The sequence below is a fragment of the Gasterosteus aculeatus genome, chromosome 13 (assembly GCF_964276395.1).
Source record: "Gasterosteus aculeatus chromosome 13, fGasAcu3.hap1.1, whole genome shotgun sequence".
In the NCBI taxonomy this organism is placed as follows: domain Eukaryota; kingdom Metazoa; phylum Chordata; class Actinopteri; order Perciformes; family Gasterosteidae; genus Gasterosteus; species Gasterosteus aculeatus.
The window spans coordinates 20,728,308-20,753,726 of record NC_135701.1 but is presented as its reverse complement, the minus strand read 5'-3'; the positions used below and the strand labels follow the sequence as shown (position 1 = coordinate 20,753,726).

General features: G+C 47.3%; 1 protein-coding gene across 1 annotated transcript in view; it reads right to left on the bottom strand.

Moving 5' to 3' along the window:
- dapk1 (death-associated protein kinase 1) overlaps nucleotides 1-24,991 on the bottom strand; it is a 45,054-nt gene extending 20,063 nt beyond the window's left edge. Inside the window, exons 1-7 of the mRNA XM_040194849.2 lie at nucleotides 24,805-24,991; nucleotides 23,908-24,128; nucleotides 5,369-5,590; nucleotides 3,813-3,951; nucleotides 1,654-1,783; nucleotides 632-680; nucleotides 488-514 (exon numbers count right to left, since the gene is read on the bottom strand). Coding sequence (XP_040050783.2) covers nucleotides 488-514; nucleotides 632-680; nucleotides 1,654-1,783; nucleotides 3,813-3,951; nucleotides 5,369-5,590; nucleotides 23,908-24,011 — 671 coding nt within the window. The 5' untranslated portion in view covers nucleotides 24,012-24,128; nucleotides 24,805-24,991. The remainder of the gene's footprint in view (nucleotides 1-487; nucleotides 515-631; nucleotides 681-1,653; nucleotides 1,784-3,812; nucleotides 3,952-5,368; nucleotides 5,591-23,907; nucleotides 24,129-24,804) is intronic.
- Between the last annotated feature and the right edge of the window lie 428 nt (nucleotides 24,992-25,419).

The following is a 25,419-nucleotide window of genomic DNA, read 5'->3' as shown; positions in this document are numbered from 1 at the left end:
GCGGCGCCGGCAGCAGGCCCCCTGCGGGGATCAAACTGTGCGGACGCGTCCGCTGGGTCAATGAGCGCCGCTGGCTGCAGAGCGGGAAGTCGTTTTAAAGGGCGGGTTAACTGAAGTACAGGTAAAGGGTGGAACCTTTTAACATGATAGGATTTTTAAGGTGAAGTCATCGTTAAGTTTCAAATACAATGAAAATCCCATAATCAGGATGTTGTGACACATTCACATTTTTTACTCAAGGCGGCGTTTAATCAAAACGTTGAAGATCACAAGAGGAAGCGAGCGTCGAGTGTTGTGAAACTTCTTTCTCTGGCAGGAAGTGGAAGAACTTTCGGACGTGTTGACTTATAAAACATCATTGCGCATTTCATTTTTCTGTGATCATTGATGACAATAGTTTAACAACCAGAGGAACAACGTAGCAGGAAATAGAAATACTGCAAAGCACAAGTATCTCTACGTTGTATTTTGTATCTGTCGTACTTACAGGATGTAGGTTATCACACCGACGCTCCTGAGGGGGGCAGGGGGAGAGGAGGAGACGTTAGTTGTGCGTTTTGACAGGAAAACACACACATTTCACACATGGGCAGATGTTCTGAAGGAGCAGATGGAGTTTCTGTTTACTCACCACATGTCTGCCTCCAGGCCCAGAGGTTCATAGTTGACTACCTCTGGAGCTGTGAGGCAAACACACCAAAAAGAAGATTATTACTATTCAGGTCAGCGTGATAATAACACACACAAGTTTAAAGAGCCTTTTTTATTTTTAATCACACCTACTAAGCTGTGATTATTTCTATTTTCTCCCAGCAGATGACGCTTTCACATGTGTCAATACCGTAATTAAAGATGACTCGTTCGTTTCTAATTGAATTTAAACAGTTGTGATATGAAACAGAGAGGATGCAGCCCCTTTATCTGCACCTAATGAGTTAATATTAATAGATTTTGTCACTTCAGTTATTATCAATATCTCACTTCAGGGGATAATCATGCATCAACTACAGTTTCCATCATCTGGGGGCTCTAGGGGGGTGGACAGGTAATATGTTGCTATGGAGTCACATTTGAGCAAATTGACACTATTGAAAAGAGAAGATGGACGTACAGAATCACACGACTGGATTACTTTGATACTGAGGAAAACTTTAAAGGTGATCATTCTTGGGTAAGTTCTGGAGCATCTTCATAAATGACCCACTAGGATTCATGGATATTTATTTGCAACGGAAATCGCTAACTATCGGGTCATCGGGTCACGCGCGCCGTGTTGCAACGTCAGCCGTCATTATTCTGGCCTTCTGCCATCTGGATTTGGAGCGTTTGACCGCTGGCGTCTGTGGGTCGGGAGGCGAATGGGAGTGTTGGCGGCCGCCCCGGGGAAACAAGCGTCAATTAGTGTGCGTTTGTGTTGGCAAGAAGGAGGTGTTCTGATAATCTCCAGTCCATCAGGTCTCTCTCCCTTTGGCACATTTGGCTTCTGCCGTCATTAAACTCAACCCGCCTGGATTAAAGCCAGGAGAACAGTGTGTGTGTGTGTGTGTGTGTGTGTGTGTGTAGTACGCAGAGTAATAACTCATCTGAGCAGAGTCCGATTCAAACCGTAAAATAAATGAACACACACACCCACACACACACACCAGTACTGACCTACAAATTCTGGAGTTCCGAATATGTTTTTAAAATCGTTGCCAAAGTCGATCTTGTGTGCCAGGCCGAAGTCGATGAGCTTGATGCGCGGATGAGGCACCGAGCGGTTCAGCAGCATGATGTTTTCCGGCTGCAAGGAAACAAAAAGAGAGACGGTTTAAAAAGAAGGGGGGAGGCCGGGGGGGGGGAGAACAGTTCTTTAGCATCATGAAAGATACACAGAGGAATTAATATGTCACCCTAAATGAGGGGTGTCAAGCTCATTTCAGGTTCTGGCCGGATACTGCCCACTTTGATGGAAAGCGGGCCAGACCCGAGTTTGACATATGTGCCCTAAATGAGGAAGGCAGGACACAAACTAAAGTGTAGGGGCAGGAAGGAGGCGCTGGGGTCATGGAAATCTCATGCAAAACAACGAGTAAAATAAGACCTCTGCAGGAAGTGAGAGAAAAGGAAACAAACAACAGGAGCCGACTATTTCCTGAGGACGGATGCGTCCTTCAGGAGGAAACCATTCCCCCCCCCAAAAACCATCATCCCTCCAGCGCACACGCTGGGAACAGTCTTCTGTTCAGACCCTGAGACGCCTCATCATCATTCCTCCGTTCACACACTGATAACAGGGGCTGCTGACATCAGGACGAACATCCACGCGCTGCGATTGAACCACCGACCCTCCGCTGGAAGGACGACCCGCTGATCCGCAGCCGCCCTCACGCTGCCGTCGCAGTACGGTCAGGAACGAAGTCCACACCAAAGAGGGCACAGAGGCAGCTTTCAACCATGACAACACAAGAAAGCCAGTCTGCCGGTGCTTTATTTAGAAGACGCCGCACGTGCATCCGTGAGTGGAAGAACCGATCGATGGCATCGATCACAAAATAAGTAAGGAAAACTACCACAACAATACAGAGCTGTCGCCATACTGGAATTTCTAGCTCCTTTATTTCTGATCCATCAATCATTAAAATATAATTACTCTAAAATGGGTGATTAGCTTATTAAAATATTGAAATCATTCTCTTTCTCTCACACACACCTCAGATAGAGTTCATGCAGTGAAGTTGAAGTGCAGTATTCTAGAACCCACGCTGTAAAAGTGCCGTTATGCAACATGTTTGTCGAATTGAATCAAAGTGAAGCGACAATCAGGAGAAGGAGAAATGCATTTCAAGTTATAAATCATACAGGTTTCCTCCCTTTAGAAAAACACTGAAAGATTGATCCGTTTTTTCCCTCTGCACTCTGTGTTTTCTCTTCCCACCGTGAGTCACTCCGTGTTGATGTCACGCACACGCACACACACTCTGTACACCTTTATTCTTTTCCCATACACTCACTCCATAATCAAACGCAGAGAATCCTTAAACAAACCAAAACAGATCAGTCACGGTAATTTGCCTCTGAAAAGCACACGAGAAACGGATATAAAAGCAAAGGTCCAAATGAGGAGAGATAAAATAAACATATTTCACACGGTGCTGCAGATGCACTTCTCCAGTCAGCTGGCATTTGAGAGAATGGATGCAAACTACTTTATGACTATGAGTTTTTTCTGTTTCACCGTGACCTTTAACAAGCCGCGGTCCACAGAGATTTCATCTCAGCCATCAGAGGGTGGATCGCCTCGTCTATAAAATTGCCCAATTCTGTCTTTGTTCTCATTCTGATTTGCATTTGCTGAACTGACTAAAACAAAAGATCTCTGAAGGACAAACATGAGTTTATTGTCACAGCTCAGTCCTAAATATTAATATCCATAACTCATAATTCCCCCCCCCGAAACCCAAAATAAACCATAAGTCTGTTTCCGAGAAACCATCCAACACACAACTGTTGATGTTATAAGTAAGTAATGAATGAATCATTCAAAAGTTCTTATTTTAACATGAGACAGTCAGTCTGCCATCAAAGCCACATGGTCATAAAGCAGAGAAAGGCAGCAAATGAGAAGTTGTAAACAAGGAAAGGACAAAAAGAAAACATGATCGGATTATCCAAACCGGTCAAATGTAATATTCTCTCTCTTTTTGTTTTACAATGTGGAACACATCCGTAACCTGCTTAACGTCACTCTGCAGAGTAGAATGGGGGCAGGGCTCTGGTTTAACGCGTTTTCTGCATGTGCACGTGTGTCCGAGTCGGACTCCCTGTGGTACCTTAAGGTCAAAGTGGGCGATTTGTTTGGTGTGCAGGTAGAAGACTCCCTCCAGGATCTGCTTGAGGAACTGGGTGGCCTCCTCCTCGCTCAGGGACTCCTTCTCGGCCAGGAAGTCAAAGAGCTCGCCGCCGGCCACGCTGGACGGGGGAGAGACGGGGAGAGAATTAACGTGCGAGATCTCTCAGATCAGAGCCAGATACAAATCCCTGCTTATCGGAGCTGAGCTGATGTAATCTAAATCATCCCGCTGCGTTAGATCCACACACACAACCTTTAACCACCACTGTTCACAATAAACTTTCTTAATCCCCCCCTCCCCGTACTGTTCATTTGAGGAGCTGTAACTGGAGAAAGTTTACTTTAACAAAATGACAGAAACCTTTAGGTATATGTCTCATTTTGATATTCTCTCTCCTTTTCCCTTTCTAATACTTAGTTTTGTCATGTTGAACATTTAAACGGATGCAAAAGTCTTATTCTCTCTCGTTAAATCCCCTTTATGAGCCAGATAAGAGCGTGGGGGGGGGGGGGGGGGGGTGTCACGGCGCGATAACGTCAGCGAGCGCCTAAAGGCGGCCAGATAACGGCAGCGTCCACTCAGCCGAACAAACATGCGCTCCTCAAATGTATGCGCAGGAGCATAAAACTACACAAACACTACTCCACCCTTCGAGGGGCAGAACAGCGTTCTCCTGTTGGAATTTCGACCATGGCGTGCAACGCAATTGAAATGATTAACTTCTTTAACTACAACTACAACGTCTCGTCTACTTCGCAGGAGCTTTGGGTGCTGCAGCTGTAACCGCTGATCCTCTCTGCAGACTCTCAGTCCATGAGCACATTGTCTCAGGCACCAACCACAACACAAAGAATCAACTCAAATCAATGGATCATCTAGACACTTCTGCGCGAAGCTAACGGGAGTATCGGGAGTGTGGTCCTGCGATGATTTCCCCCTCTGGAGTAACAGTGAGACGTTATTGGCGGCGGCGATGATCGCCTCCCTCCCGCGTGTTGCGCTGGAGACGAGCCGCGGACTCATTACATCACGGTTCTGTGCTCGTTGGTTCTTCCTCGCAATCCATTTCTCGCGTGATCCCCGCTCAGGAATGTTGCCCCGGCGACCGCAGCCCTTCACTCCGTTCCGCCTCCATGCACATTTGTTCTGAATTATGATCGTGCGGTAAACGAGGAGGACGTAACCTGGTGAAACCGGTTCAACTGGAGCTTGCGCAAGGCGTCGCAGTAAAACCAGTCCACCCGGAATACTCGTCACCATCATGACAATTATTTTGAATTTGAAAAGAAAACACACCAGTGTTTCTCAATTGCCAATTCAAACGCCTCACAGTTCTCTTACTTACTTAAAAACATGGTTGAACTGAATCACGGGGCGTGTAGAATTGTTTTTAAAACGACAATAGGAAGACAGACATAGAATACATGAATCATCCTGAAGCTTAATAACGAAAATAAATGTAATATCCTAAGAAAATCTGGGATTTTTCACTAAATCCTTTCATTTGGGTTGTGATGAATAAGGAAGCCACTCACAGCTCCAGGATCAGGATCACCTCCGCCTTGTTCTCAAACACCTCGAGGAGCGTGATGACGTTCGGGTGCTGGATCTCCTTCAGGATGTTCACCTCGCGCTCGATGTCGTCCCTCGTCACGCCTCGCCGACTCGACTTGCTGCGGCGCTTCTTGATGGATTTGGCGGCGTACTCGGCGCCCGTGCCCCTGTGCCGGCATCTTCTGACCACAGCAAACTGGCCGCTGGCGGAGGAGACGGACAGAGGTGGTCAAGGATATCGTCCGGCTTTGAAACAAACAACACGAGATGAAATTACCTGCCTATAAACACCTGTAGGGGTTAAGACGGCAGTATCTGTTTCCTGTCTATGCTAAGCTAAGCTAACTGGCTGCTTAGTTTATAGACTTTAAGTGTGAGAGCGGAATCGATATTCACATCCGACTAAAAAGGCACAACTCCATCATAAACAAATGGGACCATCCATAAGGGAATCTGGACTAATATTCATCTCATTTGACAATCAATAAACGAGGACAGCTGGCGATGCAAACAGCATTGGAGCGGAGTGAGCTAATCAATAGTGTCACATTCCCACGGCGTTCCCCACTGATCACGGATAAAGCAGCCGGCTTTGAGCCCCGTCCTCTTGGTAAACGTGGACGTCTGAGCCAAAAGGAGTGGGCGGGATAACGAGGCAATAAAGCTGTGCAATAAAGAAACCGCTTTAACTAATATCTGGGAATCACAAATTCAAGTATTCAGATTGCAACCCGGGCGACATCAGGGCCACTCGTCAAAGTGTTCAATGCCACCTTTAAAAAATCCCCTGCAAAATGAGTTTAAGAGGATAATCCACGTGGGTCACGATTTACAGGAGACCTGAGTATTTTTTTGTTTGAGACAGAAAAAATAAGATCCACCCGACCTCAGCGGTCCCTCGAGATCAGTTTCACAATCGCTTGTAAACGATACGCAGGCAGCAGCCTGAAATGAACCACAGCTCAGCACAACATCAACACAGCTGGCAAACGTCCACGTGCTAATCCTGCACGTCAACCATCAGGAGAGAGGCTCTGTGTCCACGTCTTCAGATATACAGCGTTTGCACCTCAACACCTCAAACTACCCGTTGGAAAGGTGTTTACAGATGAAGTCAAATCAAAATAATCAAGACAAGACCATTAAAGAAACAAGTCAAGAAATGACCAAATCTGTTACTTTCATTCTGACACAAGAAACTATTGGTTGACCTTTTAAAAGATGATTTGTTACATGGAAGAATTAACCCCAAAATCAACTGAAACGATTGTTTTCAGTCACTTTTAGAATCTAATGACGTGCTAATTGTTTTAGCTTGTTCAAATATCAACATTTCAGGTCATATGAGTCAGCATGAAATATGAAAATAACACCCAACCTTTGGGATTGAAAGACCTTTTCAGACCATATGTACTTTATGTCATTTGTGTATCTCAATCACTGTCAGTCATCAGCCCAGCAGGAATATCTTCTATACTCTGCAGTGGCAGCAGAAAAGGCTCCTTAAGTTAAGTGCACATACGGCCTTAATAGACCTCTACCGTCTTTGAAATCCACACACGGCGCAGCTGACCGAGCCTGCTGTTGAACGCTCGCCATCCGACCCGACAGCGACGACTCTCCACCAGAACACGGCCAGAATGGAAAAAAAACGCTCGGCGGGAGGCGAGGACACTTGGCCGAGGGCCGTTGACGCCTCCGCCGATTGTGCCTCCATGCAGGCCCTGGCAATCATTTAGCACTTAGCGTCCCCAACGGCCACAGAGGGAGGAGGAGCGCGAGGGAGTAGGGGGCGAGAGAAAAGCGAGGAAGAGCCACATTCTGTCGCTTCTCTTTATTCCCATGCAAGCCCAGATTTTCACACGGATTCACAGCTTCGTGGCTGAAGCGTCGCCTTTTCAAATGGCTGCGCCGTCATCCGACTCCCTCAGTGCTGCAGGGGGAGAGCGCACAGTTGTCAGGATGCCTCCTGACAACTCAGTAATTCAGCTATATGCTCCCTGCTCTAATCCTCCTCCAAATATTTGAAGAGTAAACTCGGGACTCAGGCAACAACACCGCCAGCTGCAGAGGAGCTTTAAAGCAAAAAAAAAAAGAGGAAAAAGGCCTGGGGAGCATCAGCAAAACAATCTGAAACTGCTGTTTGGAATGGAAAATGTCTCTCTTTCACCTTCAGGTGGTTGGGAAAGTTCGCTGCTCACACTGCGGCTTCAATAATTAGTAGTTTTAAAAGGGATATAGCAAGAAATGGAATTTTAGAGCTTCTACAACGTGCAGCTTTCCATTGATTAATTGAAGTCTTCATATATCTTTAGGTAGACAAGGACATATAGCTCAATGCCCAATGCAATATTTGCGGGATTGTCGTTAAGAGACACTTATTGCACCACCAGCTAAACTGATAATAGCAACAATAAGCAATTACAAATGGATCTGAAGGCCTCATTGAAAAGCCTATCTACATTTCTATGTGACAAAATCTGCTTCATTTCACTTTGAAAACAGAAGATTAGTGTGAATATTGCAGGAGAAAAATAAACTTTTTAAAGTTTTAAGGTGGGTATCGTCATCATATCACATCATCAGATCGACCACATTGAACCGACATACTTTGAGGGGAAGTACTCGGATTCTGACGGTTGGAGACTTGTTTGCTGACAATCTGATGTCGCTTTGAGGAAGTAACTCATCCTGCGACTGAGCCAGAGACACAAAGCAGACACCGAAGAGGAAGCGAGAGCCGAGCGCTTTCTCATGCTAATGGAACTCCCACCCCCTTCAGTCTGGCTGCACCCTTTTGTGGTCTCCACCTGTCAGTCAGACCTCCATCGTCTAGACAGAAGGCATCAGGACCATCCTGATGTGATCTGTCTCCATGTAAAGCAGTGTTTCCCCTGCCATGATACCAGGGGGGACTCGGACAAACTACCCCCCCCCATAAGTTGTAAACCTAGGGGGCACACTAGTAATGGAATGTTCTCACTGTGTGCAAGTAATACTATACAAGCAGACACGCAACTCTACAGTCTGTAGTCAAATGCCTGAGCACCTATCGGTGCACACCGAAGAATTAGCTAGAAATATGAAGCTGTGAAGGTCCAGTTTAGCCCAGACGGCAACCTAGCCGAGTGAAGCTAATGCAGAAATGTGTTAAACTTGCATTCTCTCTACTGAACAGCAGGGGGCGACTGCTCCGCTCATATTACATAGAGGTCTATGAGCCAATGATTCTACTTCAAACTTGATTCATCCCCTCAGTAAATATGCTAAACATGAGTTTATGGTCTCAATCTCTAGTTTGAAGTCCTCTTCATTACGGCATGATGCTCATTTAGTGTGTAATCTAGTGATTGACAGGTCGCTGCCATTAGCAGAGTCGTGCGTCTCTACGTCTCTCCTTCACATTCCCAATATGGTAACGTTACGATGACGACGTCCACTGCTTATGTACAGTAGGCAGTCCACGCAGCTACGTGATGATTAGCTGATAGCTAATGATCAAATGTTTGGCCCACTAGTTGTTTCCTCCTCATTCTCCGAACAGACGTCCAGATCGACTGAAAGCAAACTGTTCAACGGTTAAACGTGCGATTCCATGTAAAACTGGAAAAGTGGCACCGCCAGCAGCGAGGGACCTGAAAAACAAGAAAAAGCAGCTGAACGTCGCTCGGCCCACGGCTGAAAGTTCACGCACGGGAAGAGAGGAATCTGAGAAAGCCGGGGCGCCTTGGCCTGTGAAAGATCTGTTGAGGAAGGAGGACAGGAACGTCTTCCTGTTCTTCATTATGCACCATCTGTGCACTTGTTGAAGACGTCCTCTGACGACTTTTAGTTTTTTCTTACAATGTAATGTATAACAATAGAGAACACATGAGCCACGAGGAACGGTCCTGAACGAGAGACAAAAGCAATGCTCTGTAAAAGGCCGTCGGACTCTTAAACCACTAAAACCAACAAGGGCCACGAAAAACAACAACGATTGGACACTTGAAGATTCTGTGTGATATTTTGGAAGGGCTCTTATGCTGCGGGACAACGAATACGTGGCAAGTGGAGCCCTGTGCATGCAAATTAAGGCCAAATTCACACAATACACTGAACTGCACAGTATCTGGATCAACAAGGAGTGTAGCGGTTTAGTTGCCTTTGTGACGGTTATGCTGAAGGCCCCGTTGGGTGTCTGGTTGAGCTGCAGTGACGCATGACAGTAACTCTAGAGGAGAAGGAAAGGGGGACGATAATGACTTCATCGTGTGGTCAGTTTTCTGATGTTGCAATGGCTTGACTGGGAGCTGAATAATTCACGTGTGATGAGGTTTTGACACCAGGTAAAAAAGCACTATTGTTTATAATAGAGCTCAGGAAATGTCAATGCAAATAGAAAAGGCGTCAAAGTATGCATTTATGCATTTCGCTATGAACGGAGGATGAAGTGTAGTTGTGAATTAGTGGGTTTGTGTTCCAAGATACACGATGGAAAATAATGGATCCGCTGTGGCAGCCGCCACAGATCCATTTGACACAACAAAATATCAACAATATAGACTGTTAAGAAGTATTCCATGAAGTAAAGTAAAAGCAAGATGACAAAGTTGTCAAAGTCCTTTGAGCAGGGAGACTTGCAAAACAACGATTGGGACGGGACGCAGCCTGAAGGCATCAAACGCTGCAGCTCTACTACGGTGCGTACGTGAAGAGAGGGGAACGTGAGGGAACCCTTTGAGAGCAACACCAGCTGCGCGCACACACACACACACACACACACACACAAGGGAGGAAAATACCAGCGGATCAACGGAGCGCTCTCCTCCCTCGGTGAGGTAGAGGAGGGAAACAGAAACCCACCCTCCTTTCCACCGGTGGAGTTCCTCTTTCTCTCTAGTCCCTCCCTTCAACGGGTATCGTCCGAGAGGCGAATCCCTCTGGCTTGCGCCGATGCTGCCGATCAACTGCCCGAAGACGGAGGCACAAATAATGAGCAGGCGGAGGAGGGAACCACACTCCTACAACCCTCTGCAGCTAGTGTGCAGGATCAAATTGCTGCGTTCCCTTTGTAGTGATTCAAGCACGAACAAGGATTCCTACTTCTGGCCTACTTGTGTTCTGTGAAGCGGCTGCAGGGAGGGAGGGGGAGGAGAGGGGAGGGGGTCGATTGGGAGCTGGTTAGGAAAGAGGAGGAGAGGTTTGTTTGTGTCTACCTAGAGATCAAGAGCCGCGTGACAACGCCCGGGAGAGCCGCTGTTATCTGTGGAAACACTCAGAACCCCGATGAGGCAGTTTTTTGAAGGACGTCTCAGATTCACTTTGTACATTCGCACGCACACACACACACACACACACACACACACAATCTCCGTCGGTTTAGGCGGGAACAGGCGCACAGAGGCCGAGAGCGGACAGATTTGCTTCAAAGCTGCGGCAGCACAAAGGCCTCGGTTGCACAGCCCCGATGCTGGAGACACCTCCAAACACAACCATAAAAAGTGAGCCGAATAAAAGAAGTGAGGATGGCGGACGGGAGCCCTGACGCGGCAGTCAGGTGCACTCATGAAACATAAGACTGAGGTGCCGTAGTCCCGTAGTGGTGTTCAGCAGGTAACAGGCACACAACACGCAGTGCGGCCGGAGGAGGAGAGACCAGCTGGGGGTCTGTTGCCATGTTCCAACTCTGAAACAAAGACGCACACTGAAGCAACTCTTTTACAGTGTTGGTTGCTTTTTCATTTCCAAAGGAAGAAATCCAAACATAGACCCTTCGGGGGGTCGGAACAGGGTCGATCCCGTGGATCGGATCATCGCCTCTCCTTCATGTCAGAGCGCGGTTGTCGGTTCCTTTAAACACTCACCTATCGAGGAAGCGTTCGCTTACTGCCATCATGAAAACTCAAGGACATAATAGCTAACGATGTCTCCTTGGTAACGGTCGGGCCTAAATGCCTCAGGGCTTTGTGGGACACTGTCCGACCTGGTTCCAGACATTAGGACTCATTACACGCTCCTCCAGCCCACAAACGTATTAAAAATAAATATTGAAGCCAGCAGCAGCCTTTGTTTTTCTTGTTGTCGAGTTCCAGATCTACATGAATTGCTTGTATGCATTTGTGACACACGGACACGCACCGTTTAGCCTTTCCAGCGGACACGGGTTGTGCGTCTGGGAAGGCGGCTTCCTCGCTGAGAACGAGGCGATAACAAGCTCAGGGTGTCTGGCACAGCTTGGGCCGACAGCAGCTGACGACACACACCTACTTTTCTCACACTCACACATAAACATACACTCTAAGCACTGCCTGCCGAGAAAATCTGCCCCCTCCTCCTCACTTGAGGATTGATTTCAGCACTCGCTCCAGCTGGATTCAGGGTCTCCTTGATATCTGTGGTACATCTGCATTGCTGATGCAGCAGACGGCGTGTGACCACCGAGCCCTCGATGCATTACAGCCTCTTAAATACAGCCTACACTCGGTATAGTGGATGGATATCATGACATTTAAACCCCCTCCCTCCCCCCCTTCAGTCCACATGCAGAAAAATAAAAGCCCCGTTGCAGCACACGGTCCGTGTCAGACGCAGTGTTTCTGTGAGATATTAGTTTGAACACCATTGACCATCGATTTCCTGGCGTCGTGTTAACCGTCTGAGCTTCAAGTGGCTGCTGCCGACAGTCAGCGAGGAGCGGAATCATCTGTAAAAACAACAACATCATCAGCTGCGGTTTGTTTAACTCCGGCTCCGGAGACGGACGTTGTGGTTCGTCGCGTTCAACATTTCAATTATTAACTCCTCTGGTGCATAAAATCAACGGCTGTCGAGTTCCGTAAATCTGATTGTTGAATCCTAAAGTCTCCAGCTGCCTCGGATTTTTACATGAGGGGGGAATTTAACTTCCATGTACGGAGAAAATATGTCAATACTTGGTAGAGACTAAAAAACCCACAAAGATCCAAAACAAAAACCACAACTTATTCCAGAAAGATCTTTTAATTCACATTAAAGCAGTTAATTATGGTTTGATTGATTTTTCATTCAGCCGTTTATATAACACTAATTAATGCAGCAAGTCATTTACCACACTGCATGTGATGAATCACTTATTATTCATAAAGGTTAAATAAACAAGTTATTTCGGCTGAACAAATTTTATTTTGCTGAATAAAATGATAAAACAATTAAAAAACATACTTTACACTGGACTGTGTGCAATGACTAATTGTTTTGAAACTAATATTCAGTCTGCTAACAGCCAAATAACTTATAAATAAATAATAAAACAATTCTGGATGAGCCACGAAGGAAAATATGCTTCGGCCGCACAAACCTTGATTTAGCTTTGAAGGATCAGAAGCGCCGTCCTTGTGTTGGAGGGGCTCAGTGCTACACTGTGTGTGTGTTGTGTGTGTTGTGTGTGTGTGTGTGTGTGTATCCAATCTCCACTACTATTGATTGGCTCATAGCGCTACTACTGTGAAATAGGAGAAGCTGAAAAGTGTAAATTACAATAGCCGGCACGCTAGCAGAACGCCAGGAAGGAACACCGCAAGAACACAAAGGTTCTCCGCCAAATCTGATACGGATGCACATGGAGGGCTGGACGATGACACACACACACACACACACACACACACAATAAGCGTGATCTCAGACGCAGTTTGGTTTCCTTTGTTATGAACCACAGACAGAATGCATTCAGGGGTTTGTTCACTTTGGTTTAAGCTGCACAGTGACATGACGACGTTGTCCAAAGCCACTCTTGGTGTCTCTCTCTTAGGAAAGTCTTTCTGGAACACATACGGAAAGTGTGCTGCTAAAATTCTCAACATTCCTGCGCCACATTTTCCGCGTCACACTGTGGAGAAACCGCTTTTCTTTTACACGGTATTTTGTAACTTAAAAAAGACGAGGGCAACGTAGATCCCCAAAAATGTTTTTTTTAAAAAGTGCCGCGTGGGCCCCTCGGTCGCTCTGAGATATTGTAGTGAAAAGGATTTAATGTCGTTGAGCACAGGTTTCAGCGTTGGATAACGCAGCCATCTGAGTAAAAGTGATGTGTCGTCATCGGGCATGAATCCCCGTCCCGACCGGCTTTGTGACTAAGCAGCTTCCACGCAGCCGGATCATTGGCTGATTCCCATTCTTATCCAAAAGATAATCCACAGTAGTTCAAATTTAAATTTGTATATATATATAACTCCACAATTCCGGTTTAAGACCTTCAGTCCCTGGCGAGTGGAACACAGGGAAACAAAGCGTAACAAGAGCAAGGTGTGAACTCTCGCGGCGCTGTGCGACACTTATTACAGAATAAGTGTATTTCCTGCCAATTGGCACCTGAAGACCGAGCCGCTCCATCAGCTGTTTGTTAGCGCGACTCGTCAGGCGTTTCCATACTTCTGGAAGAAGCAACACAGTGAAACTCACCCGTCAGACTTTAAGCCAGATTTTATGGATTTGGTTTTTAGAAACGGGGCTGCCAAGTGGATTGGATCCAAGGAAAAAAAAGACACAGGCATTTGGGATAAACCCCGCGAGACGCAGTGATGCGTTTTGCTTCTCAAAACTGAGATTAATATTTCATGAGGATGAGAAAAAAAAAAAAAAAACTAAATCGCCTTTGCTGTATTGCTGCCAAATTGCTCGGCACTTAGGAGAGTAAAAACTAAAGAGACTATGGGAGGGAGGGAGCTGTGAGACTGTGGTCTATGCTCACTGTCCATCATGGAGGGGGGGCGGGGGGGGGGGGGGGGGGCAGTAGGACCATCTACCCCAGGTAGAATTTAATCCGCATGTGCATCTTCACATGAAAAGAAAAACCAAGATCTTTGCCTTGTGAGAGACGCCCGGTCGCTTCAATCTCACTTCTGCTTCTCCAGTTAATTGGATGGTCTTTTGGCTCGCGGGGGATGAAGGACGCCCTCGGGCGCCGCACGCCGTCCTTCGTCAGTGTCCAAACTCACCACCTCACTCCACTGGTCCAGGACTGGAGAGGATGAAGACCAGTGAGTGAGACACTGTGCGGTCTGCGGTAAAATGTTAACCAACAAACAAAACCACAACAACCCCGGTTTCCTTTTACTCTTCACTTGTCTCTTCAAGACAACTTCAAAAAAATCATTATACTCGTAGTAAAATTATTATTAAATTTTGTTTATAAAATATCAGAAAGTGGAACCAGAGAGAGGCTTACGGTCATTAATATGTTAATGACTTAAACATTAGACCCATAATAAGTACTGACTATGGTCGAATGAAACTTTTTAGAGTTTACAAGGTGAATAATTAATACATTAAGTAGTTCTAAAGTAAGTGCAGCATTTCAATCTTTATTCCCTGATTGATTTTTCCATAATAGATATTGATCAATCGTAATAACAAACTGGTGATCTTTCCCAAATCCAAACTTCACGAACATCCATCCAAGCCCAAACTCACTGGGACAAAGATAAAAATGCAATGATGTCATCTTGTGGACTTTTGCAAGTCATAATGTTAAAAAAAACACAAACCAGCCCATTAGTAGGTCATCAACGCTCACACGTCTGTCAGTCAGTTTGTGAGTCCCACCAGACTCGGACACAAGTATCCAGCTACCCGAAGGACGGAGAGGCCCGACGGGCTTTGCCTCTGCTGCGGGGAATCAACCAGCGATGTGATTCAGTGCGAAAGCTCCCCGGCGGGGCCGAGCGTTTCATTAGCATGGAGCGCGGTGTGGGAGGACGGCTCCGAGGGCTCCCAGCCCACTCGGCTGCAGCGTGGGCCACGAGCCGCAAAAAAAAACATTATGCAACCACCACCGCCATTGTGCACGGCGGACGGGTAACCACGGCAACAGGACTCAGCGACTGAGCAGGGGAACCGACGCGTTTTGGGAGGAAGGGAGAGCGTGGCAGATAATCCTGGGAGGGCTTAGACGCTGTTTGTGTACAGATATGGATTTGGTCGGCATGTCCTGGTTCACGTTAATGCTACCAACGCCACGGCAACGGGCCCGTTTGACATCGCCGGGTTGGGCCGCGTGTACGGCTGTGTACTGTGAGCACTTCTGCTCATTACTTCTGCGATATTAGAAATGAGAAGCGACGACAAGGGCAACAGAACACAAGCAGCCAGATCCCGTCACGGAAAGCAGATGATGATCAGGAGCGCCGCTCGGACTCACATTCGTACTGCACCTTCATTTTCGATCCCAACCACGCACAAAAACAAAGTAAAGCACTAAAAATGGTCTCTGTGGTTCAGCTCCCGATACAGCAGGCGTCTCCAGGCCCAACATTCCCATTGTGACACACACACACACACACACACACACACACAGACCATTAAGGTGATAACAATACCAGCGTTGCCGCGGCCAATCAGACACTCGTCTGTTGCATAACCGCCATATTGCGATACTATTGCTAAAAAGCCGACCACAGAAGAGACGGAAACAACAGCCGCAGTGTTGTTGTTTTTCCCCCACAGAGTTCAGGCCGGAGACCTAAAAACATGGCCGACCAGCCTGGGACGTCCTCCAACGCTTCGTCTTTCACAAGAGACCAGACCACCTAGGTTTTTGTAGTAAAAGTGAAATGATATCGCCAACGATGACATTCCTCATCCATTGCAGCAGCAGAGCTGCGTACGCCGTAGCCTGTTTGGACGCCGAAATGATGAGCGTGCATTGCTGGGAGAATAGTAACATATATATATATGACAAATACCTACTAGTATATATCAAAGTATATTACAACCATCTAACTGACATTAAACCACAAAGTTGATCAGTAAGAGGACTCCAGCTTAAAACAACGTCAAATCAGTTTTTATATTCACGCCAAATATTTAAGGGATGTTGTCAAGGACTCTGACTTGAGCATAGACCCCCCCCCCCCCACACACACGGTGCTAGTTAGCAGCTAAATGGGGCATCAGGAGGGAGGCGGCACAGTTGCAGCATGAGATAAGTCCAGCACTGACTGATTACTGACGGAGAGCTGAATGAGGGGCAGCCGGTGTTTGCTCTCGTCTGGTAGCTACGCAGAGGAGCCATTCACCGTGTCGGAGGAATGCCGTTCACCTCCCCCAGCTCGCAGGTCCTTAAAGGCAGCGCCGACAATGGATACATTGTGCTTAGAGGTGGAGGGAGGTGAAGGGTTTCCTTGAGCATCCTCAGAGCTGTGATGATCCTGCAGGCACCATGGTCCCCCCCCCCCCGAGGTCTTTCGCCATCATGAGCTGCACCCTGAACACACTGTTATTATTATGATCTCCTGGGATTTGAGGTGAGATGATTCGTGACAGACACACAGACGTGGATTAAAAGAGGAGATAATTAAGTGCAATTAGGACATTTCCACCCCATGAATTTGATAATCGTCTTTAATCTATGTTCTTGGCTGGTTGAAACAGTGCTGACAATGAAGCCAAAGAATCCCATCATGTAGTAACGTGTCCCGCCGAGGATTATCATTCCTGTATAGCGTGTGAATTGTTTGACAAAAGTGGTACCGATGTTTCTCTACTGCTAACAAAGGGGTTATCTTACACTGAGAAACTAACACAATGCTCAATGCTATGAGCTACACGTTAATGTCAGCATGCAAACATGTGGAGGATCAGCAGGTGAAATGTTAACATTAAAATTCTTCACATTTTGTTCTATTCTCTCAACAAAACAAAGCGCAGCTGAGGCTGATGGGAACGTCTTGGTGGTTTCGTAGTGGAAAAGTTACATTTTTGTCATATTGTGCAGTGCAAGAACATCATCGTGTGAACCAAACGTCATAACAACTCCAATCGCCATTGAGGTATTTCCCTCACTTACACTCGGGGGGGCCATGAATGTTTTACTGAAAAGAAATGGCAAATTGATTTTAGTTTTTTCGTTTCTTTTCTGGATCAAAATGGTGAAAAAAAAAACGACCAACATGGCCAAACATCTGATCATGAATAAACAGTCTACGGAAAACTACGTGAATATTTTGAGTTCTAACCGACTCAATGAATAAGCCATGAAGCACCCAAGCTGCGGACTACCGGTCTTCTGCAGACAACAGCGTGCTCCCACAGCCGAACACACAGCAGCTTCATATCAGGCCGCGCATGCAAATGGAGGCGAAGTGCAGGAGCGAAGTGCAAGAGCGTTGTTCTGACAACCGGGGAGACGGCGCGGCGGGGGGCGAGGAGGGGGGGGGGCGGGGCCTCTGTTATTTCAGCTGGTCCATCCGTCCTCACCAGTTTTATTTTGTGCCCGCCCGTTAAAAACCAGGGGCGGCCGTGTGTGAAACTGACATTTGGCAGGTTTCGAGTTGACTAACGTTCAGCGGGCAACACGGAGCGCTGTTGCGAGTTAAATGGAAGACCTTCTCTGTTGATGTGACGTTTCTCAACATGAGACAATCTACCAAATGACGAGGAGTCGAGAGATGACATTTAAAAACGTAATGATTACGGCGCTTTGGTGATTCAGGGTAATTGCGGAGATTAAAAAAAGTCTGATCTAGGCGACATTAATTAAAACTGAGCAGAGAAAACCTCCTTGCCCTTTTCTTTTGATAATCTCAAAGCAGAAAAGGCATCACAGGAATCACAAAAGGCTCCTGGAGAAACGACGCGCATGAGCATTGCCAAGGGAACGAGCAGCAGAACGAAGTTTGCCTGGAATTGTGTGAGAAGATTGTGTTTCACATTGTGCAGATACATTTGAGCCGCATGTCATATTTTACGATAAAGGCGTCAGAGCGTCAGAGAGAAAAGACCGGTGAGCGTGAGACAGAACCACCGGCTGATAAAACCACACCCGGTGGCAGACGTGGCCTTCGAGTTCCATAAAACCCGTTCTGAGTGTATCGATCAGGCTGATGATACAACCATAAGCACCTCCTCCGAATCTATACATAGCATGCAATTGAATTTTGTAAACAACACGGGAGAGAGGGGGGGGGGGGGGTGGGGACAACTTCAGCTCAGCCACGAGCAACATGTCCGTGTGCATGAGGACCACTCACGTACTCCATGTGCCGTGTTTCTGCCGCATGGTCATTCGGTCGAATTTGCCTCTCACACGCCACATGTTTTCACAGCGTCGATGATCCGAGGCTTTAGTTAATATATATATCAATACATCAATGCTTACGACAGTCACACTCTAAGCCGCCCATGATGATCTTTAATCCCCGGCGGGGGCTGACGGTGTTTCGCTCGTAGTGCTGCAAATGATCTTGGGTGCAAATAAAAACAACAACATGTCAATCAATCCAGTGTAAAAATGTGAAGATGAAGACGCATCTAAAAACATAGCGAGCATCAATAGCGAGTCTAAAAGCTACAGATGTGTCCCCGTTTGTCCACCTTGTTAATAATCACTGAGCTGGGAGACAGTGGGGCGGAGTATACGAATACGTCCTGGTGTCTTGTGTACCTGCATGTACTCACTGACAATTAGTATTCAACACACCGGTGACATTGAACATCAAAACGCATTGTTGCGTTACGTTGTCTGCTCAGCATCACCGCGCGCGTTTCACACGAACCAGCTGTTGCTGCTTCTCCTTCCACGTGTTTCAGAGAACAGCGGCCGGACGAATACATCTGGAGAGCTGCCAACCAAGCTCAGAAAACAGCTGGATACGTTTTACATAACAAACGAGTGTAACGCTGCACGTTGAGACAGAATGACATTCACCACCATTCCTTACAGTCGGTACCGTCATGCACGGCCAGCCGACTCGCCGCTGGTGCCTGAGGGGGAGGCGACATGAGGAGGATGAGAGAAAAGAGGAAAGTTGTCTTAACAACCCCCCCGTTTAGACGATTACAGACCCTCGGTTTCACCCGCTTGACTGCCTGCAGATCTCTCCTAATTGACCACAAAGGGGTTGTAGCTTTCCCCCCCACACACACACAGAAAGCGTGACACCCCTGCCATTCGACCGCTAACACAGTTGGCAGGGATCCAATTATCCTCCATTGACTGCAGCAGAGATTAATTGAAAATAACTCATTACGCCCCTCGAGGACATTCCGAGTGAGACGGATTTCAATCTGACTCGCCAGACAAAGTGCGGTTTGAGGAGTCTGACTGCAGCCGTCACGAGGGCCTCACACCAGAGAGCGAACAAGAAGAGGAAGCGTGCAGGAATACTTCCGCCCCATAATCTCCTCCTCCTCGGTTTCTCTTCTTTCCCTGCCGTCCGTCTCCTACAGGAGGATCTAGAAGTCAGGGGAATATCAGCGGGCCTCTGACACATTTACTGCTAATGCTGCATGATGTTGGCAATACAGACTGGAGCTTTTGCACACGGAGCTGTAAAAAAAAAAAAAAAAAAATGGTGCCAGACTAAATGACTAAAATGTAAATGCATGTTATCCTTCCATAACATGTATTTGACCTCTTTACTCTCACCTTATGCCAACTGTAAACATTTGGCAGATATTTTGTTGTGATCGTTGCTAAACCACAGCAAAGACTTTAAGCTCATCGCCCCCCTGTCGGCTACAGCATTTTTCATTGGATGATTTACAGATTAAAAACATTTAATTCACATGGGGGTCAAAACAGGAACGGCTGGGACATAATTAAATCACATGTGTAAACTCGGTATTTGCCCATTCTTTGCCAGCTCAAGTGAAAGCCGTTGTAAGCATTAGCTATTAGAAGATTATTTGGGTGAATGACGGGACATCCGATGGGCTCGGATCCAAAACCTCAGAGGCGGAGAAGAAAAAGAGGTAATGTTGCATTCATGCTCCCTTGGGTGGAGGGGGCTGGGTTAGGTTGTGTGTGTGTGTGTGTGGCAGGCCCCATCAAGGACACTCCTGCTACCCAGACGGCCCCTCCATCCAATACTGCAGCCAGGGTAGGGGGGTAAATGTAGGTCAGCGGCTGGGGCAGAGTCTGCATGTAGTGCGTAGCAGTAGCTGCTGCCGGTGTGTTGTTTAAAAAAAAGAATAAAAGAAGGACGTCCCTGTTTGATTTTGGGAATATTCGGCCCATTCATTTTGCACGTTCAAAAATGTATATCCATCTATACTTAATACAGATGTGCATGCCTTATAATCCCATTCATAGAGACGGTTCTTTGGAGGGATTTCTGCAGAGGAACAACCTCAATGAAGTCCCAGTTTAATGTTCTTCCTGTTCATTTGCATTGCAGAATCCCTGCTGAAATACACCGGCCCCTCCTCCTCTACCACTGGCTGGTAGACACACACACACACTATAGACACAAAAGGAGGGCCGACTGGTAGCGAGCCACACGGCGGTCAGATTAACGCAGACTAATGATAGAGGCAGATATATGCAAAGTGCGAAACAGCCCAGTGGCCCAGATGAAAGGCTTAACAACAAATATATTCCGTTAAGGTTTTAGTTGACGTCTGTCTCTCCCGAGTCAGCCAGAAAGCAGCTGAGTCAGGAGGCCTGCGAACAAACGACAACATGGAAACCGAGGAGCTCGGCTCACATGACCCAACAGCCTGGATCTGTTCTTGCAGACTCGGGTGTTTGACTGGGGAAGGACCCGGTTTAGGTAATCCTGAAGGACTGGCCGGACAAACTAAAAGCTTTGTTGGTATTTGTTGGACCTCGTGTGAAGAAGATCAGATATCAGCCACTCTGTGTCGTCTGCTGCTGACGCGACGGGGTTTCTCTTGTGTTGACTGTAGCGGAAAAATACTCTTGATTGTGAAGGAATCCCCAAACAACAGGAGAAAGTCACCTGAGAGCTGCTTGGTCCCATTAGAATTTAATTGGTAGTTGAGCTTTCCTCTCAAATGATGAAATGAATGCGGTTTTAAAGCACTAATGACAATGAAATATGCTCGATATCCCGTACTGAGGACTCCAACTGGGGATGTTTTCATTTTGTTTTCTGAGCGTCCTCTCCATTTAAAATGTATAAACAAGGGACGTAAGAAAAACGCTTTCAGAGAACCCAAAGACTTTACAGCGATACCCAACAGAGAAAAGCAGCAAATCTCTTTATTGAATAGTCAACGGAACATGTGGCTGTAGCAGAATATATCGAACTATCAGGGAGCCTGTTAGGATAAAAACATACATCATCTTCAATGTGCTGCTATTCCTCCACTGCAAGCTGAAGAGGTCCTAAACCTTAATGTTTGGTTGTTTTTTCCTTCCGCCAGGCATCAAAGCACGTTACTAAACCCTTAAAGACGCCTCGACGATGCTGCTCTTCGCTCAAGCATCATTTCGAGGAGGTCCTTTTAGACGCCACTAAGCACGAGGTCTTCAGTAATTCCCCCGCCGATCCCGAGCATAAAGTGAGAATATTCTGCCAATCTGTGAGGCAATTAGAGAGCAATCGTCTGAGCACAGATGCGTTCGCCTCATTAGAGCTGAGGTGGCAATTTCTACCAGGAGCCCCTTTAAAACACAATCTAACGGGACTCTTTTCTTTTGGTCACAGTTGAAAAGGGGAGAATTTAACCTTTGGTACACTTTCTTGCGTCTTCAATTTTTGTGTTGTGTTTGTTTTGCAATCAATACAGTTCCTCCGAGTTAACTTCTGTCTGTGTATACGTGTACACACACACACACACACACACACACACACACACAGGAGGCGGAGAAAGCTGGTGCGGCCATGAGGCGGTAAAGTGGAGGTCTGATGAATCAGTCCTTCTGGAGATTGGACGCCGGTGGTTAGAAATACACTTTAGAGTCGGGACAAGACGGCACACCAACCTAAAAACGCGTTACTCCGTCTGCGCATTTAACTGTGCAGCTGCGCCGCTTCTCCCCGAAGCCTCCATCTCGTTATGCTGAGCCGGCATGCTCACCGTTAGCTACACACCAAGGAAAGCTTAGATGCTTGGCTTCAGCAGCTTTTGGTTCTACCGTGCGTGCACGCCGAGGTCCGTGTCAGCGAGCGGCTGAAGTGATTTCCCATTTTGAAAAAAAAAAAAAAGTGTGTGTCAACATCAATGCATGAAGGGAAAAGAAATGCACAATATTCCTCATCATTTTTTTATAGTCTTGCCCTAAAGTAGTGTTTTATTTGCCCCAAAATCAAGAGCTATCTTACATTCAGTTTGCTTTACTAATGTATAAAGGAATTAACTTATTCAACTAGGTCAGGATTGTTTGTCATTTTTAAAAAGGGGGTCCCCACAATGAAAAAGACGGCTTGCATACTGCAAGTCAGATTCAGCAAACTGTCTTAACTGCAATAAATTGAGCGAATGGCCTCGTTTCACTGTATGAACGTGTAGGTGCACATTCGTGGTGTCAACCATGTCTCCTACCTGTCCAGGTCCAGGTGCATGCCTTTTTTTAGAGAACATGCAAAGCCTGCCTCCCACTGACAGATTACTCCGGCTATCATACAGTAGGCAAAATGTGTTTTTCCATATCATGCACAAGGTTTGGGTTACCGCCAAGTCATGCATCATTCTCCTGTCTTGTAAGGCGATGGAATCCTTCCAAAAAACAGACGGGGGGCGATACGCTGTCTGGGCAGTTTGCCATCAGTGCACGCTCAGAACAGCAACCGGCTCCAAGGATGCCTTTATTACAAACATAGCGCACTCAAAATGTCGAACGAGCCCCCATCGTCAAGCTGGGAGTCGGACTGCAAACGGAGAACGGATCCTGGTGTTGGAACGACGAGCGAATGACACCGCCAATCGCACTCACGTAGCCGTGCCTTCACCTCCAGCCAGAAATCCAATCCCATTACACAAACGTCCCCAATCATCTCAATTACCGAAGCAGCATAGTGAAGCAGCTAAAGCGACTGCAGGGCTCTCCCACAGAGCTGGAGAGCAGGAACACCGTTGGTCTATTATTCCCGACAAGAGATGCATGTGTCACTTTGATAAGCACAAAGTCACAGAGATCCATCTCCGTGTTTCTGACGCTCCTTTGGGAAGCGATCTCCTGTGAGGATGGACGCCGCCTGGCTTCTGTTACCACCATGTCAAGTTGCCGCACCAAAAGGAAGCCGGAACCGGTGTGGTTTTACGTGACGGCAGATCAAGGATATCGCTTCCTCTTTGTGTGATCACCCTGCTTTGTCGTTTTATGCAACAATCCTGACAAAATAACACACCCGTTTACATGCAACTCCTTTATCCCCCATTGGCAAGCTTTCCCCTTTGCCCAAACACGGCCTGGATGGAATGACAGCCGGCTCGGCCACGATGTAAATCCCCTCACTATAATAAAAAGGACGCACAATGGAACCGTGCCGCTCCAGTCCTGCAATGAATCTCCCGGCAGCTTCGGCTACAGTGACAGACGCTAAGCACTCCATCACTGCCGGCGATGCATTATGGAGTGCATTCATCGAGATGTCACTGGGGCTCCTCAAAGACACGCTGCACGTTTGGTGCTTAAACCCATCTGCATGCAGAGCAATGGAACATCAACATCTAAGGTGGAAAACGACCGTGTGAATTTAGAGGGGAAAAATTAAGAGGCACCCCCCTCCCTCCCTTCCTCCCTCCCCCAGCATTGATCACAGCATGAAAAGGGGGAAGTTAATACGCGTCAGGAAGAACAAGGGATCAAACTTACCTCCCCAGCTCGTCCCCGATTTCGTAAAAATCCTCAACATTGTCTTGGTTGAAAATACTCATGGTGTCCAGGCACTTCCTCCCCGTCCCCCCGACCGCGGGCATGTCCCTTTCGGCAAGAAGAAACCAGCACCAGCGGGCTCTTCACAGCGGCACCATCCCCACCAGCAGCCTCCGGTCCGGGCAGGAGTCACAGCCCGGAGATCCGCCTCATGGCCCCGGCTTCCAGACCAAGTGGAGCAGGAGGAGCAGGAGGAGGAAAAAACAAACACAAACACTTCAGCGGGGATGCGCAGAATACACCACCCAAACCTGGCCTGGAGAAAGGTGGGCGTTCGGGTTCAACAAAAGGGGTAGGAGGAGGAGGGAGGGAGGAAGAGGGAGGTGAGGAGTGACGGATCGATGGACCGACGTCGGCACGACTCCCGCAGCTGCCCTTTCCCCCCACGGGGTGTCCTCCCATCCCCTATTCGCACAGCTGGCTTTAGGTCGCGGTGACGTCATCACACGGCGGGTCCCCGCCCGGCACGGCCGGACACGCAAAATGCGGCCCGGTGAGCGCGCGCGGTCGTCATGGGAAACGAGCCGCGCGGAGAAAAGTCTGCTCGTTGAACACGGGAGGACCCGCGCAGGTGCGCGGACACGGTTCACCTGCAGCTCAAAACGAACCGTCACACCCCCCTGGAAACACGAATTAAAAAGACGCCCGAGCCCCCCCCCCCGCGTCAATTAAAACCACCACCCGCCGCTGTAGCCGAAGAACCGTGAATTAACGTTAGCTTGTTTTAACCGAGCGTCACTGCGTGGCTTCTTCTTCTTCTTCTTCTTCTTCTTTTCTCACTTCGATACCGAACAACTGACTGAAATTGTGTGGATTCTCCGGCGGAAAGTGTCTTACAGTTTCGTCCCGGTGCGCGGTCCTGCTGCCGAGAACCTTGTCGAGATTCCACACGTTTTGTGGGGTCGCCCTTGACCCCCCCAATCCCCCGGTTTCGGCTCGCGACAGAAAATGCTGTGGCGTGAACGGCAGAAATCAACGTTAACAATGTGAGGCAAGTCCGGTCCTCGTGCTGCGTTCGGGGTCTATGGGAAATCTTGCCATTACACGTTCTAGCGGTAACTGTTGAATTATTTTCCAATACTTAACAACTTTAACACGCGACAATCGCCTGTCCAAAAACAGCTCCATGCTGTATTGTGTATATAAAATACAATAAAATTACTTTTTTTGCAACAGGACCTTTGAACAAAAAGTCATTTTTCATCGAGGGAGCCGTAGATACCGTATTTTGGGCGGCCGGGAACGCAGCATTGTTGTGTCATTAGGTGGAGCATCTTCGGTCGCAGGAGGGCAGCAAAGCTTTCACTCTTATTTTAATCACATTTTGGCAGATAATATGTGCCGAATACTTATTTTTTGCCATTAAGATGTCAATTAATATGATCTTTTATTTGAAATAATAAAATCCATAAAGCGAACAACGAAGTGATGTCTTAAGATTAATAGTTAAAC